Source organism: Macrobrachium nipponense, chromosome 11 (assembly GCF_015104395.2).
Source record: "Macrobrachium nipponense isolate FS-2020 chromosome 11, ASM1510439v2, whole genome shotgun sequence".
NCBI classification, from domain to species: Eukaryota; Metazoa; Arthropoda; class Malacostraca; order Decapoda; family Palaemonidae; genus Macrobrachium; species Macrobrachium nipponense.
This window is the reverse complement of record NC_061087.1, coordinates 84,660,855-84,676,498: the sequence shown is the minus strand read 5'-3', so window position 1 is coordinate 84,676,498 and position 15,644 is coordinate 84,660,855. Positions and strand designations below refer to the sequence as shown.

Sequence of the window (15,644 nt, the reverse complement as noted above, 5' to 3'; positions counted from 1 at the left end):
ACAAAATCCTAAATAAAGGCAAAACGAAAGGCAAAATCACTCCCTAAATACAGAAAAAGGGCGAACCAGTACTTAACTTGGGTGAAGAGGCAGATTGACGATCCATAACGAAAAAGAATAAAGAAACCAATAAAAAGAACAGATAGCTATAAACAAGCGTGTAATGCTGGAGGCTATCGATAAGATGACGCCGCAGTCCCCTTCAACAGGGTAGCTGGGTGTGACCTATAGGTCGGCTCCCCGTTTTCAGGGTCTTTTGATGAGGAAAAGGCTAATTGGAGGGGTTGCTGTGGTAGTGTTTAACACTCGCCCCAGTTCTATACCGACACCTTTTATTTAGGTGAGCGAGTCAGAGACTTCTGACATGTCCAATTTAGCAGTTCTCTGGTATCATAGCAATATTTTACTAGAAATAGTGCTTAAGAGGACACATTTCACGGAGCGACACGGCTGAGCCCAGAAATGATATTGTTAAACTACAATAAAGTTTTGTACATACTTACCTGGCAGATATATACGATTAATGGCCCACCCAGCCTCCCCTCAGGAGACAGGTGGAAGAGAAAAATCTGACAAGCAAACGGGAGTGGTTCGTACATCCGCCACCCAGCGGCGGGTAAGGTAGACCACCTGACCTACCTGTCGCGTGTGCCGCGAGATTTGAAATTCTGTCGGGAACGTCGGAGACTATAGCTAAGTATATATCTGCCAGGTAAGTATGTACAAAACTTTATTGTAGTTTAACAATATCATTTTTATGAAAGAAGCATGTTTTATGAAGGAGATATGTGTAAATTTGATCCATTTATTCCAAAAGAAATATGTCAAATGTATAGATTTTAAGGAAGGTAGTTTACCTAGGCTTAACAGCAGAAGGTGTGAACCAACCTGAAAAGAAAAACAAGATTTGTAAACGGAGTATATATACTAACTTCCAGTGGCGGCTCATGACTTAAATTAGTCAGGGTGTTGCTTCAAAAAATTTTAAGGCATTATTTTATTATTGTGGAAAACGAAATAGTACATACACATTTCAATTTCTGTTGCATTAAACTTGTATCGGCTCTGCTTGTATTTTAAAGTGTGGACTCTCTTACCCTAGTACGTATATGTATGTGTGTGTATTTAAATAGAATATTACAACTATCATCTACAGTTTATCACATTCAGGTACTCTAATTGTAAGTATGATACACCTAAGGTGTATCATACTACGCAGACAAGAAGATTGGGACTGTGAGAGCGGCAGTACTTTACTCCACTGTGGGCCCACCTCTTCCCTCACACGTGCACATGCATAAAACAACCAATCACCACATCACTGGAACTATGAAGTACTACACAGTTCCATACAAGCAGTTTTGTAGTTTTTTCACAAGTGAGATGAATGACAATGACCACTGAAGTGTGAATGATTTATCATAGTACGTACTATTAAATATTTTGTAGTCAGCCAATGAACAATTGGTGTATAGTTTCTTAATTCATTGTTCATTATGGAAATATTCCCATATACAGGTGCCAGATTATTTACTTATCAATAAATAATATTTCCTTTCAAGGTTTTTACAGTGTTCCCCCGTATTCGCGGGGGATGCGTACCAGGCCTCCCCGTGAATAGTTGAAACCGCTATAAAAATGCTTAAAACTGCTATTTTGTTAGTTGAAACTCAAGAAAAACCCACTAATAATGTTAATACCTGTTTTTTTTAAATAATTTTATCCCAAATGTGCATTTTATGATGAAATTTATAAAACAAAGACCATGAATTTGTGGCTATTTCTCATAGAAAAATACTGCGAATACACGAATTTCCCGTTAATAATGGGTAGATGGTCCATTGAGAAATCTGCGAATGCGTGAGTCCATGAATGTCAAGAACACGAATACAGGGGTCCACTGTAAACTTGAAATCAATAAATAATATTTCCTTTCAAAGATGTTATACATGAAACAAATTGAATTAGAATTGATTATGTATATTTATTTAACGTATCAAAGATAATTATTTTGCAAAGTAAGGAAAATATATACCCATGGGTCCACAAATTCTAATTTTATTCTCAACTAAGGCTCTGTGGCAGCAGTGGCATAAGCATTTGGAGGTTGGCTTTGCTGCCGCACGAGTCATAAACCAATGTACTATACTGTAATACTGGGGTATCATCAGTTTGTTACCTGCAGCCAATAAATAATGCCTTAAGGCTGTCAATATTCTTTAATAGCAGTGCAATTAAACTAATTTTGTCCTCTGATCAATAAAATAATTTTCATAACACATTTAGTAGGCTTAAATTTGACCTCTGAATTTGACACCTGATTAGCCTAGGTCTGTTTTCAACAGCATACTCTCTTGGATATGTAATGTGAATGAATATTTAAATCGACAATATCTATACGTATTAATCTGTTTTATTTTGATTATTCCAATTATTCTTTTCTATTGGCCATGTTCTCCTTTTTTCTTATCCTTTTCATTAACATAATTTACTCAGACCTAGCCATCTCATGTCAAAAAGCAATCATAAGAAATCAAACGAATACGATCTAGTCTTTTTTTTATCTTATTCCTTGCAAGTCATCGTGCTTTACCCCCACACGGTAAAATAAACTGAGTCAAAGCTGACGAATACATTAAGACAGAAGGCTTACTTTCATAAAAGCATTCTTGGGTTAATCTTACTGTAGTTATTCATTTCTTCTAAATAGAAATTAATTCAAATTAGTTTCACACGTATGCCTAGACCTACTGCCATAAGCATATTACAAGTATAGCTGAAAGGATAGGAAATATGAAAGGTAACTTTCTCGCTTGAGTCCATTTTAGATATTTACATTAAAAACCTACTGCTGTAATGAGGGGTTGTTCTTTGACAGCTGCAACAATCATATTGCCTTGCTTTCTTGTGGTGCTTCAAGAAATCCACTTCTAGGCCTAATTTCTACACTTTGCCAGTCTCTAAACAAATGGATTCATCTATGTATTATTCTCTTCGGTGTATTAAGCCTTCTTGATATCTCTCTAACAGGAACTTGCACCATAGTGTGATGTAATTGTCTCGCTGAGTAGGGGATGCTCCTTTGACCGATAAATGACACATTGACATTCGATTCTTGTGCACATCCAGACATTAAAAACAATAGAGTGAGGTTGCATGGTTCACACTGTTCAAGTTTTTTTTTTATTTTTAGTCTTTGATAACATTTTGTGAGTTTCCAGTGTTTTCTGTAAAGTTTAACAAATGAAATGGAATCATTCAACTACCATCAGCTTTATGTTGAAATGATAATATAAGGACTATGTTCATGTGATACTATTAGTGATAGTCATGTATATCAGTGCTTGCGATATGACATTTTACATCACTTCGTTTCGTTCAAGTCAATTTTTCTATATGGAAAATAGTTTAATGCAATTATATAACATGATGTTCTAAAGATATCAGTGACTTTTTAACGTCATTGCATAAGATTTCTTCCATCTTCGAAAAGAAAAATAGATTAATAAGGCATGAATCGTGCATCAGGCAGGTGAACAAAAAATTATGGAAACTGCCAATTCTAATTTGTGCAGATGCACAAGTATTAAAGAAAGAAAAAAAAAACAAATTATTACATGCTATGTTATTAATAAATTTTTAAGTGAAAACGGGTTATTGCAGTTCCACAGTGCTATACATGAACTGCCACTGCTAACATCAGATGCTAATGGGTTTACTATTTCTCCTTTTTCCACTTATCAGGTGTGGCTATTTTTTCCAATCATTTGCATGTTTCTTTTGCACTCACCCTAAAAAACTAAAGGTATTACTTGTAAAACCTGAATGTCCAGTACATTATATATGTGTACAAGTTTAACAGGTGGGGGGGGGGGGCAGGTTTACTAAATATATACTAGAATATGAGATTGTTTCATCTGCAATTTATTCTTACAGGTCCATTTATTGTACAATGCTCCATCCCTAGACATCCATTTCACCATCATGCTGGTAAGATTAGATATTATCAAGGATCCTACCAAAGGGCCCTCAAAGGCTGGGGGTGACATACAGAGGTAGGTGGATTTTGTGCATATAAGAACCATTTGTATGAAATAAGATACTATATTATGATTTGATAAATTGAATGAAAACGTACAAGGCATAAAGAATGTTAATGTTATTAGGTTCAGTTATTGTTGCATAGTATATCATTAAACAGAACAAAATTATATACGTATGAAGAATCTGGCCTAAACTTACAGACAGCTTACATTTAATTTTATGCATAAGTGAAGCAATATTTCCATTTATTTCTTATGTATGTATCTTCACATAAAATGATTATAGGGGAAAACCTAAAAAGAGGGAATCATCACTTTCATCTCCAGATACTTGAGCAACTTCTGTTACTGGCAGCGTAACTTAAACCGCTTAGAAAATCCAGGTGGGGACGCATCCAGTGGATTTTGGGATCATGCACTTATGCTGTCTGGGGTTGACCTTTGGGATGGCAAACCAGAATCTGATTCTGTCATAGGTAATTTCCAGAAGGGTTTACTTTGTATCATCTTTTGGATAAGTACGCTAACAACAATAGTGTATAGTTTAGACTAAGGTGGCAGTTGGTTTAAAAGCTTTTAATATTTCACCAGTGCAGTATCAAAGATAGTAATAGGCAAGAACCTATTTGAAAATGAGTGACAGTGGGTGATTATAACACTTTGTTTTCAACAATGATTGTGATATCAATATACAGCATTAGTAAAGTAATTTCCAAGTTTTCAACAATGATTGTGATATCAATATACAGCATTAGTAAAATAATTTCCATTTTTAAGGACCATTTGATAGTCAATTTCAAACATTTTATACTAGAGCATTTGATCAGGTTACTCTAAACAGTAACACATGATCAGATATTAATAAGAAACTAGTTAAGCTACATGTATAGCAGAACTGACTTGATGTTCTGTGTTAAAACTTGCTACAGTACACCAAGAATTATCTCAGAAGGTCAAAGTGACTATTACCTGTAGTCAATTGTTGGAATACAGTACTAGTCTGTATTCATGGGGAAAGCACTTCACTCCAGATACATTCTGGAGATCAAAATTTCCAACAAAAATGGTGGGAAGAAACAATTGTTAAAGGCATGTGGAGCAGTAAAAAACATCAGTTTGCTGATGCCCAGCCCATTGTAAAGGTTTATGTAAAGCAGTCCTCCAAATGTAATGGGTGGACAGGCATAGGAGACCTGTGTCAGTAATTATTATTATTATTTAAATTTTTGTATATTTATTCTTATTTTTTTACATATTTACAATGTCTCTAATTGCACATAAAACCAGTCTTCAAAAAGGGTAATGATAAATCTAAAACTAAATGAATTAAAATATTTGAGCAGCAATCAGGAATAAACACACACAACAATATTGCCAGGTTGAGGAGTTTTATGACCCTGAAGAATGCATCCTCCTCAGCTGATAAAAAACAGAAACAAAATAATAAAAGCTAATATTGTTGTTAATAAGTACCGACACGAAACGAAATTCAGATGTTTTCTTGACAGGTACAGAATATTTTCCATTAGTGCAAGGTACTTGGCCTACTCAAGTATCTCAGCAAACCTGGCTGTAAAGCAGTGATGACTACGTACATGACATTACATTCCATAGTTTTTATTATATTACTTTACTCTTTATTATAATTTTTCTTTGTGTGCTAAAATACATTCTCACGGATAGTTTTGGTTTAACATGTACAGCAAACTGGTAATTTTGTTAGCATTTATAGTAATGCATACCCATGAATCATCACAGCCCAGTAATGTTGCGCCTGTATCCATATTGTACTGTAGTCTGCATTATTCCAAGGGTCATTGGTCTTTTGCCTGTCAGACAGAAAACGGCAGCCTCACCACACATGCAAATTAAGACATTAAGGTATTTATTAACTAAGAATCCTCATCTCATAGTCCTGCATTGCTATTAATAGCTCAGCCATTGTCCCCATGCTTTCCTTAGGTTTACATTCTAACACGTTACTTTCTCACTTCCTATTTTAAATAATTTTTATCAACTTTTTTATACTCTCAGTGTTGTACTATATGATAAAAAAGAAGTCTAAATATATTAGTACTTTATTTTTTACCATCAGTATTGTCTGTTGTCAACTGGTGAGTAGTTAATAAATATCTGTAATTATCTTTTTTCATTTTCTTAGAATATAGTTTTTTTTACAATTTTGCTTCACTCTGGAAACAAAACCAATTACTAGTTGAACATACCTTTGGAATTGCTTCTTTCTCACTTGGTCTTAAGTAGCAGGTACTTTGACAGTTCCAGTAGGACTAACAGGAGACTTCATGGTCATTGCTGGCTGGGTAGGCAACTTGGGAATGCTGAAGCACATGTGGCATGGTAGTTGCTAACCTCACAGTGCTAGCATAGGTTTAGCTGTCGGCAGGGGTCCTCGTAGAGGTGTCCTATCGTGACACCATTCACAAAATCTCTGGGGAAATGGGGATCTAACATTCAAGAGTGAATACTGCCGGTGAGGCTTTCTGTAGGAATCACAGAGTGATGACCTTTGGACAGTCATGACATACCTCTAAAGTTCAAGCAAAGATGCAATGCATTGCTACCCTAAAACAGTTCTATTTTACTTATTTAGTTGTTTGTTTATTTGTATGGTGTTTTTATGTTGCATGGAACCATTGGTTATTCAGCAACAGGACCAAGGGCTGTACATGACTTCCGAACCACGGAGAGTGAACTTGTGTCACCAGAAATACACATCTCTCACACCTCAATGGAATGCCCAAGAATCGAACTCGTGGCCACCTTGGTGGTACGCCAACACCATACCAACCATGATTTATTTAGTTGGTAAATTATTTTTTCTGTTTTAATAATTGATTTCTTCTTTCTGTACGTATTTCTTACTACCTCTTTCAAATGAACACCATATTCTTTGGAAGCTTAACTTTTAAGTCTTTGGCCACTGTGGTCTTGTTCCATATGATTAGGGTTCATTGTCTGAAAAATAATAATACCATCATGTGATATTGCTACCAAACCTTCTGTCCCTCTTTGTTGTGAACAAAGTCCTTATTACTTTGGTAATTCTTCATATTGCTCTCCTACAACTCCATCAACTTAAAGACGTCCTGCCTAATGTTAAGCAATTTGTTGACATTGAGAATCAAACGATCTTGCTTAGCCCTTAGCTACCTTGGAGGAATAGATGGCGAGGAACCTGTATTTATCTCCTTCCTGTAAAGTTGGTGATAAGGGTGCACTATCTGGTACTAGTTTTCCAGCTGGATGGCAAATATTAGAACACCTTGCCCTCTTTCCAGATAACCTCCTGGAAACTGACCTTGCTACAGGAGCCAATTATCATCTTAGGCCCTTGGTGCCATGTCTCTAGTTGGTGTGTCATCTGGCAGTATGACTGCAGAGCACTTTTTAAAATGTCATGGACCTCTTTATTCTCTTCCTCTAGGAACTTACCCAACTCAGTCGAGCAGTGAATATTCTAACACAAGTAACAGCTGGCACGAATTAAGCCATAAAGCAAGAAAAAAATTCTAAACTAAATACGTATCTCAGTCTTGGGACACCCACACTACTGACTGAGCTGAAAGGCCAAGAACTGGGACCTATGAGGTTATTCAGTGCTGGAATGGAAATTGACAGTATAAAGTTTAGAATGTGCAATATGAGGAAAGCCTCGCAATTGCACTATGAACCAAGTGTTAGGGGAGGGGGGAAAGTAAGATGAAGAGAATATGAAAGGAGGTACAGTAAAAGGAAGAAAAGTGGTTGCAACTAGCGGCCAAAGGCATGCAGCAAAGAAACTTGGGTAATGCCTACAGTGCACTGCATGAGGTCCACTGACAGCACTACCCTATACGGGGGACACTACTACTGACTGCTACCTTCCATTCATTTATGCATATCAGATTTCTGCCCTTAAACATTTATTATACAGGTGTAATGTACAGTTTGGACAATGATCCACAATATGTCTTGGTAGCAAGTTCTCTTTAACCTATTGTATTTTCTTTAGTTTCTTCTGTATATCTTGGTACAGTAAAACATGCCTGTTTAACGATTACTACTGTGTAGCCTTGAGAAGGTTTACACCAGTGTGAACAAGTATTGCATCACCACTTTCATGTGCACAATGGGAATACAAGCTACAGTTAGGGGTCCATAAACCTTTGCCCACTATTTTTAGTACACAGTAGTCACACTTATAAATCAAGTGATTTACAAGGGTACTATAAAATGCTTTCAGTGTGTGTTTTACAACTTTAGCTGCAATTTTGAGTAGCAGTATCTAAGTTCACTCACACTCCAGTTTAGGGTGCATATGCCATGTTCATTTCACAGAAATTGCAACTGGTGCTACTCTGTTCCAGACATTTCAACTGCCTATTTATTCATTTACAGCAATTAGAAAACAAACTTAAGGACATTTTCTTTAAGTCAAATTTCCAACCCTTTTATTAAAAATTAAAGGTCAATTAATTCTGTTTTCTTAATGAAAGTAATGACTGTATTTCCTTTCAAGATAATGTACTTTTCTTTTTGACATTATTTTTTGTAACTTACTCCTTTGTATGAGAGAGTGTTAGGCATCCAATTGATTATGGTATGTATTAAGTCATGAGAATAGCAGCTCTGGTTCAACTAACTAGAAAAAACAGACTATGAAGAAAGAGATATATGACTAAAATGTAACATGTACGTATATAGTAAGTTATAAATGGAAAAGCACATTTTAAAGTTTTTTTTTTTTGTAGTACAGTATGCATTATTCTACAGACTTTGCAGCATTATCTGTTTCCCCCCTCTCAGTGAACACATCTTCAGTTGTGACTGTTCCTCATCCAGGGTATGTACGTACTTGTAGTAGTGTCTGTCTCAGCAAGGCTTGAGGACATTTATCCTAGGCACCATTCATCATTATCCACCTGTCTTGAAGGCCTAACTCCATTTATTCAAGTTTGGCAACCAGCTACTTCATAGACTCTTTGCAAACTACATGCTCTTTTAATTCTTTTAATTGTCTTCATCAAAGGAAACACCCTCAACCACGAGGAACACAAGTACCAGTACCACCATGGTTGTGACTGCCTAAGACACAAAGTCTCTTCCTCATAACAACACATGTACTAAGGAACATTCCTGCAATTGAGTTGGTGATGGCAACCTTGACTAGCAAAGTGATGGCAGTTGGGGCTGGGGTAATGACAAGCAAAGGCAGAAAAGCCACTGTCCTATACAAAATCACAAAATGACTACTACCAAGCAGTTTCCCTTGGTGTATCTCTGGGACAGTGGTAGAGCGTAAGGAGCCAATAACTGTCTGTAATGTCCTTTACTGGAACTGCTTCACTTATGACACTGGTCAAACTTGTGCAAGGACTTCGTCTGAGAAGGAAGCATCAAACACTGCCAGCCCCTCAACATTTCCTATAGTGATGTCCCCTTATCATCAGCTTCTAAATGGACTTTAAGATGACTCAGGAAAAGACACTCATGGATGTTTGAGATTAGTTTGGCTGTGACCTTGGAGAGGATTCCAGCTGGTGTCTATTTTGTACTTTTCATATCAACAAAGTCATAAGCCACAACAAAAATGCCATTCCTCTGAAGTTCTCTTATACCTTCCGAAAGGATGCATGTCAACTTGAACAAGGACTGTATAGTGCTCACTGAGCACATGTGTAAGTGTTTACATAATAAAAATATGGAATGTTAGTCCATATATATAAAAGTCTAAAACTAAAGAGGTCAACCAGATTGCTTGCAGGAATGTGATCAGACTAGAGACGCTAAAGATGACGTATACAATAAATATGTAAGCTAAGATAACATGCCGTCACCTGTAGTCATTCAATGTTTATAAACATTAGTCCAAGCTCCCTGCTTGAGACAACTACCCCGACCTATTATTCAAACGGCCTACGTGATCTGTAGCGTGTCTCATTCGATTGTGTGTTCGTATGAAACTATGTCATCTGATAGTATGTTCATATGTTCGAACTACTGTCTGTTTCTTCATAACTTGTAACGGAGATGGTAGACAAGCAGAACAGAGTTAGCTATCGTCATAGAAGACTGTACCTCTTTACCTAAGCTTTATCATGTAGAGGAATAGGATTAGCCATCATCATTGGCAGAAGCGATCAAGCTATCGTCATAGAAGACTTGTACGATCATACCTGATCTTCATCATGTAAAACTTCAGAAGAATATACTATTTTTATACCTTGTGTTTTCTACAAGAACCTCACCGAACCATGAGTTTAACACATCGTCGTAAAGATAATACCGACTTCGTAAGTGATCTACAAAACCCCAGACACTCCATTGAAGATGGAAGTGCAATACCAACCGACTTAGCGTATAGATTATCGCTAGTCTAACATTACCTCATCTGGGCGCCTTATCATACAAGGCACAAGCCCTAATACATGGAGGAAGAGGAACTGAGGCAACATTGACTGAGTGTTTGTGTGATTTTCAGACTTCTGAGACCACAGGCTATAACCACCCCACTCGTTTTCACAGCCTGACTACAGACTGTAATGGTTCTTTTGGATCAAGATTGTCCCTTGCTAGCATGTCATCCGTCTTCTATTTTAAAAGCTGTTGTAAAGTGGGCTTCAGTATTTTTAGTGATGGGGAATTGAAACAATGGTGGAGCTTCTTCAGTGGCTCCTCAACATGTCCAAATGTCAGGGGAGCCATTAGCTCACTACTAACAGGAGGCAAATTGTCTGAGGATGTTGCCAAAGCCAGAGGGATGGTGTTTTTGCCTGACTGGGTTCAGTACACCTGATGGTCATATGTTTTCTTAATAATGAATGTGATGAAAAGTAGAATGTAACCCACTATTGTCCTCAGACTTCAGGAGCTGTTTCACAGACCTTCTTTGGTAGATTGTTGTCAAATAAGTTTCAACTTTAGCTTTCTGGGGTACTTGGTCTTTGAAATGTTCCTGTAAACTTTGCTGACATCCCCTGATTTTAGCAGGCTGGCTTTCAGGCCCACTGCCTTGGGTAGCAGCTAGTTTTTAGTATCCAACTTCAGAACAAGTTTCTTGGCCGACATGTTTTTTTATTTACTTTTGTTAATATAGTAATAGTGTTTTCCTGATCTGTGCAACTACTATTCCTTTACATGCCCCATTCTACCTTTCTTAGAAAATGTCTGGTAAACTCATTCTATATTGGATAATTAGACGCAATAGTATTATTACATATTTGGTGACAAAGCTCAGACTTATACTGCTTTCTAGTAAACTAGTAACAGCAGGCCATGTTACCTATGGGGTAGATGTTGCAGAACCCTACTCTCTAATATAGGTTGTCATGAGAGGCCATGTTCCCAAAAAGGACAAGTAGAAACTCTACGATGCTCCCTCTTCTTGTAAAATGCCCTCCACTGCGACTTAGGCCAGGAACGACACTCCGGATAAGGATTAGTAATGGTACAGAAATTATATCTGCACACCTACTGCATGTTGTATGTGAATTTGTAATGGTAGCAGCCAAAAACCTGGAGCACAGGAAACCCTGAATGCCCGGACAGAAGCGTTGACGAGGCCTTGAGGAATCGGAGGGCTCCATGATAAGAACGAAGTACACACAAAAACACACTGAAACAAAACGAAACACGGGCAAACAAAGCAACTGGCTTGGTAGGAGAGCAAAAGCTACTACACTCCAAGGTGGTCAAAGAAAGACTAGCGAGTCACAAGGTTCTATGCCTGGTTGGTGACCAGCTTCCACTTCGTATACATGAGTTGCCAGATGCCACTGATTCCTTGCTTTACAATCTTTGATTGTTTTTAACTGGTTTCCAGTTGGCGCAAGATTATCCTATTGTTAAGACATCAGGTTTGTTCCATGTATAAACAATTGCAAATTCGCCATTTTTTTTTCACTGTTCATTCATGGCACTGTCAAGAAACATATGCCTCAAAGTATTCACTTAGTACATCTCATGGTGAAGGTAAACTTTCTGCCTTAAAAGACTTGCCTGATTTGAGTGCCCAGCTCTACATTCCATGGTTCTGGACTATCCCTTTTACATTCACTTAATCTGTTGGACTTAGTTCGCGACTTCTTTTTTCCCAAGTGCTTTACACTACTTGGACCCTTCAGTTGTAATAGAATACTCTGGGACCGTCTACAACTTGACTTCCCACTAAAATATCAATTCAGGTATATATAATTAACTGGGTGGTGATGAAACAACTCTATTCTTTATAATAAAACTTTAAACACAAGCCATATTAATCATATGCTGTAATTTGTGCCCTCCTTTGAACCCCATGAATCTTGCACTATGTACAAAATAACTAAAGTGAGAATTGTTGGTTAATCTATATCTGAGGGTCCATGGGCCACATGTGAGAACACAAACTATCCAACTGGCAAACATGGTTGATTCTGGGAACATCACATACTTGATATGGCAATTATGGCTAATGGGTTTTCAGAAAAAAATCTTGTTATAAAAGTCCTTTTTCTATTTGTGATATTAGATGGTATTAATCTGTTAATTTGTATTGCACAATTAATACCTTTTTGGCCAGTTGATTTTAAAATTTATGGCAGTTGATCACAAGTGGAAATAAAATGTTCTGAGGTAGAACACTAGACCTATTACAGCTATTGAATTAATAGACCTTCAAATTCTCACCTTCTTTTAATTTAGTCAACATTAACTGATTGGTCAATATCAGCAATACAGTAAATTTGTTAATATAACTTTAATTTCTCTTCATCTTAATTGGGAGTGTTAAATCATTTTCCTTAGAATAGTTCCATAAGTTTCAATTTAGCTGGGTACTTGTAACCTCAAGAATTCAAGAACTGTTGTACAAATACAGTATTCCAGGACACTAAAACTTCATTTACTGATTTTTTGTTATATAATCATGGTCATTTTTATATTTCATATACGTACTTCACCATGATTGCTTTGTGTACAGTATCATATAAAAGATGAAGTGTATCATTCATAATACAAAATATAAATTTTTCTTAGGTCTAGCATGGGTATCAGGCATGTGTCATCCAACCTATTCTTGCACAATCAATGAAGGAACAAGTTTTGAAGCTGTTTACGTCATCACACATGAAATGGGACATAAGTAAGAAATAACTTTAATGCTTTATTTCACACTTACAAGAAGGCAAAAGTATGCACATTACCTACCAAGAAAGTACATTACCCCTATTAATTATTTTAAATATTGGGCAGGCAAAATACAATTAGCATAAAATCCTCATTGACGAATTTGCCTCTGGCTGTCCTTGAGAGTTGTAGAATTATACAAAGCAGTCTGAAAAAATACTTTATAGTAAGGGAAAAACCCGTGACTCAGAGTACATAATTTTAACATATTTGTTGATGGCCAAGAAGGTTCAGAAGCATAGTCCCTAAGAGACTAACTGACATGTAATATACCAAAAGTACCATAAACTATTTTGGGATTAATCTAATTTTAATATATACTATTTGCTTTAATATGTACACATTTATACTAATGGCCACACCACTTGTAAAGTATGCGTAGTATACTGTACTTCATAAAGATTTTTCTACTACTTTATTTCATTGTGCAAATTTATTTACAATGCAGTGAATGCACATTATTGTTGATCCAACATACTGTATAATTAACATACAAATTGTAATTTACTAAATACATTACAAAGCATCAGCAAGTTTTGCAGATGCATCAGATTTTACTCTTCAATTTTTGAGTAGTTTGTTCATCAAAGTGCTGCCCCCTAATTGGCATTATTGTTAAAGGATAAATTACTGCAGAATATTCAGTTCATTAACTAGTAGCTTATCTACTAGTTACTTAAGGCCAGTTGAGAACAACCTAGTATGTAGCCTAATATGTATTGTATTCTCCAGTCTTGGAATGTCACACGATGGAAGCTTGGAGGACAAAAATACCTGTGATCCGGACACCTACATCATGTCACCTTCAACTGGTCCTGGCAAAGTTACTTGGTCAAAATGTTCTAATTCTGAATTGAAAACCTTCTTAAAAGATAATGAGTAAGTAGATCTTATTTCTAACATTTTCACAAGTATTAAGATCATTACAATAGTATATACTGTACTTCTTACAAACACTGATGACACCTTTCAGTTTACAATTTCAGTATTTAGTGTATGAATCAATTTGTGTTTCAAGATTAAAAACATTTAATTAATTGTTAATTCTAAGTTCATTATGCGCTTAACACTCACTGGTATGGTACTTAAGCTTTTGATACCGTCGGTTCTTTTTACAATTGTTAAGACCTTTAGTCTTAGACGGTTATTGGACCCTGTTACCACTTTCTGTTATCTCATGTGTCAAGGTCACCCAGTCCCATACCTTCAAAAGGCATTGGGAACATGTCTTATGGAGATGTCTCTTAAATTCCCACAAGTGCTTCTACCCACTTAAAACTGAGTAAACTAGGTGAGACAAAAGTGGTTAAAGAACTCCAGACCTCATTAATGCCACCTCAAAGCTCTCCACCACTGAACAAAGCTGATCCCTACCATTGTGTATTTGTTAAAATCTTAAGGCTTACTGTTATTAGATGCTGATGCTATTCATTGATGTTGGCGACTGCTTACTAAATTCACTGTAACCCAAGTCCATTATACAATAAGTACTATACAGTTAGTAACTACGTACATACTGAATTTAATTTAATGTCGCTGCTTTGCTGCTATATCCACTCTACATATCCACATATCAGAACATTCATTGTATGGTAGTTGCTTCTAATTACAGAATAACCAAGACAACAGTTCAAATATGAGAAAAATATTTTTTAAATACAGTAGATTGCTTTTAGCCTTTAGTAGCAGACTCATTTTACTCAGAGAATGGTCACAGACAAAGCAGGGTTCCATTCTGGCGGTAAGGGAGAAGCAATATAGATAAAATGATACTGTGACAGGTCACTAAGACAAATACTAACACAGAAACAATTGTCAGTTCAGACTGCCATTTACTTCTTCCAGATTCAATCATGATAAGTTGATCATAGGCTTGGCCCCCTTACTTTTGTTCTCCAATATCAGTTCCACTGACTAATTGATTTCTTAAAATAACTGGAATCTGTGAGAAATCACACACTTATCCAGTTTTTTTTTTTTTTTACTTCATACTGACATTGCAGTTTATACTACTCAGTTCTTTGTTCTGTTGGAGCGGATAGCATGAAGACACCTTGCCATTACTGTACTGGAGATTTCTTAAATAATCTCTTGAAATATTTCAGTAATTTTTTAACTTGTTTTGTCTGGGTAAACTAGGACCCAACAGGTTATACCTAGTACTAGTTATTAAAAGGTCTGGCAAAACATTATTCTCAATATCATACTATAGGTAATCTGACTGGGCTCAAATTAAGTTTTCGTAAACTAAATGTACTTTAATAAGATGAATTCATTCAAAATGTTTTATTGCTGTGTGAGTTTGATAAATTACCGTAATTTAAAATGTTTTATTGCTGTTTGAGTATTATTTTTCATTTAATTGTTTAACAATACATTTATCATTCATTACTTTAGCATTAATAAATATTGACCTGCATAAAATATGAATGAATATAC

At 36.2% G+C, this 15,644-nt stretch overlaps 1 protein-coding gene across 2 annotated transcripts in view; it reads left to right on the top strand.

Moving 5' to 3' along the window:
• LOC135206747 (A disintegrin and metalloproteinase with thrombospondin motifs adt-2-like) overlaps positions 1 to 15,644 on the top strand; it is a 315,467-nt gene that overhangs the window by 275,613 nt on the left and 24,210 nt on the right. For both annotated transcript variants that reach the window (XM_064238233.1, XM_064238243.1), the window contains exons 7-10: positions 3,937 to 4,055; positions 4,371 to 4,519; positions 13,056 to 13,161; positions 13,938 to 14,084. In XM_064238233.1, the coding sequence (XP_064094303.1) occupies positions 3,937 to 4,055; positions 4,371 to 4,519; positions 13,056 to 13,161; positions 13,938 to 14,084 (521 nt within the window). The remainder of the gene's footprint in view (positions 1 to 3,936; positions 4,056 to 4,370; positions 4,520 to 13,055; positions 13,162 to 13,937; positions 14,085 to 15,644) is intronic.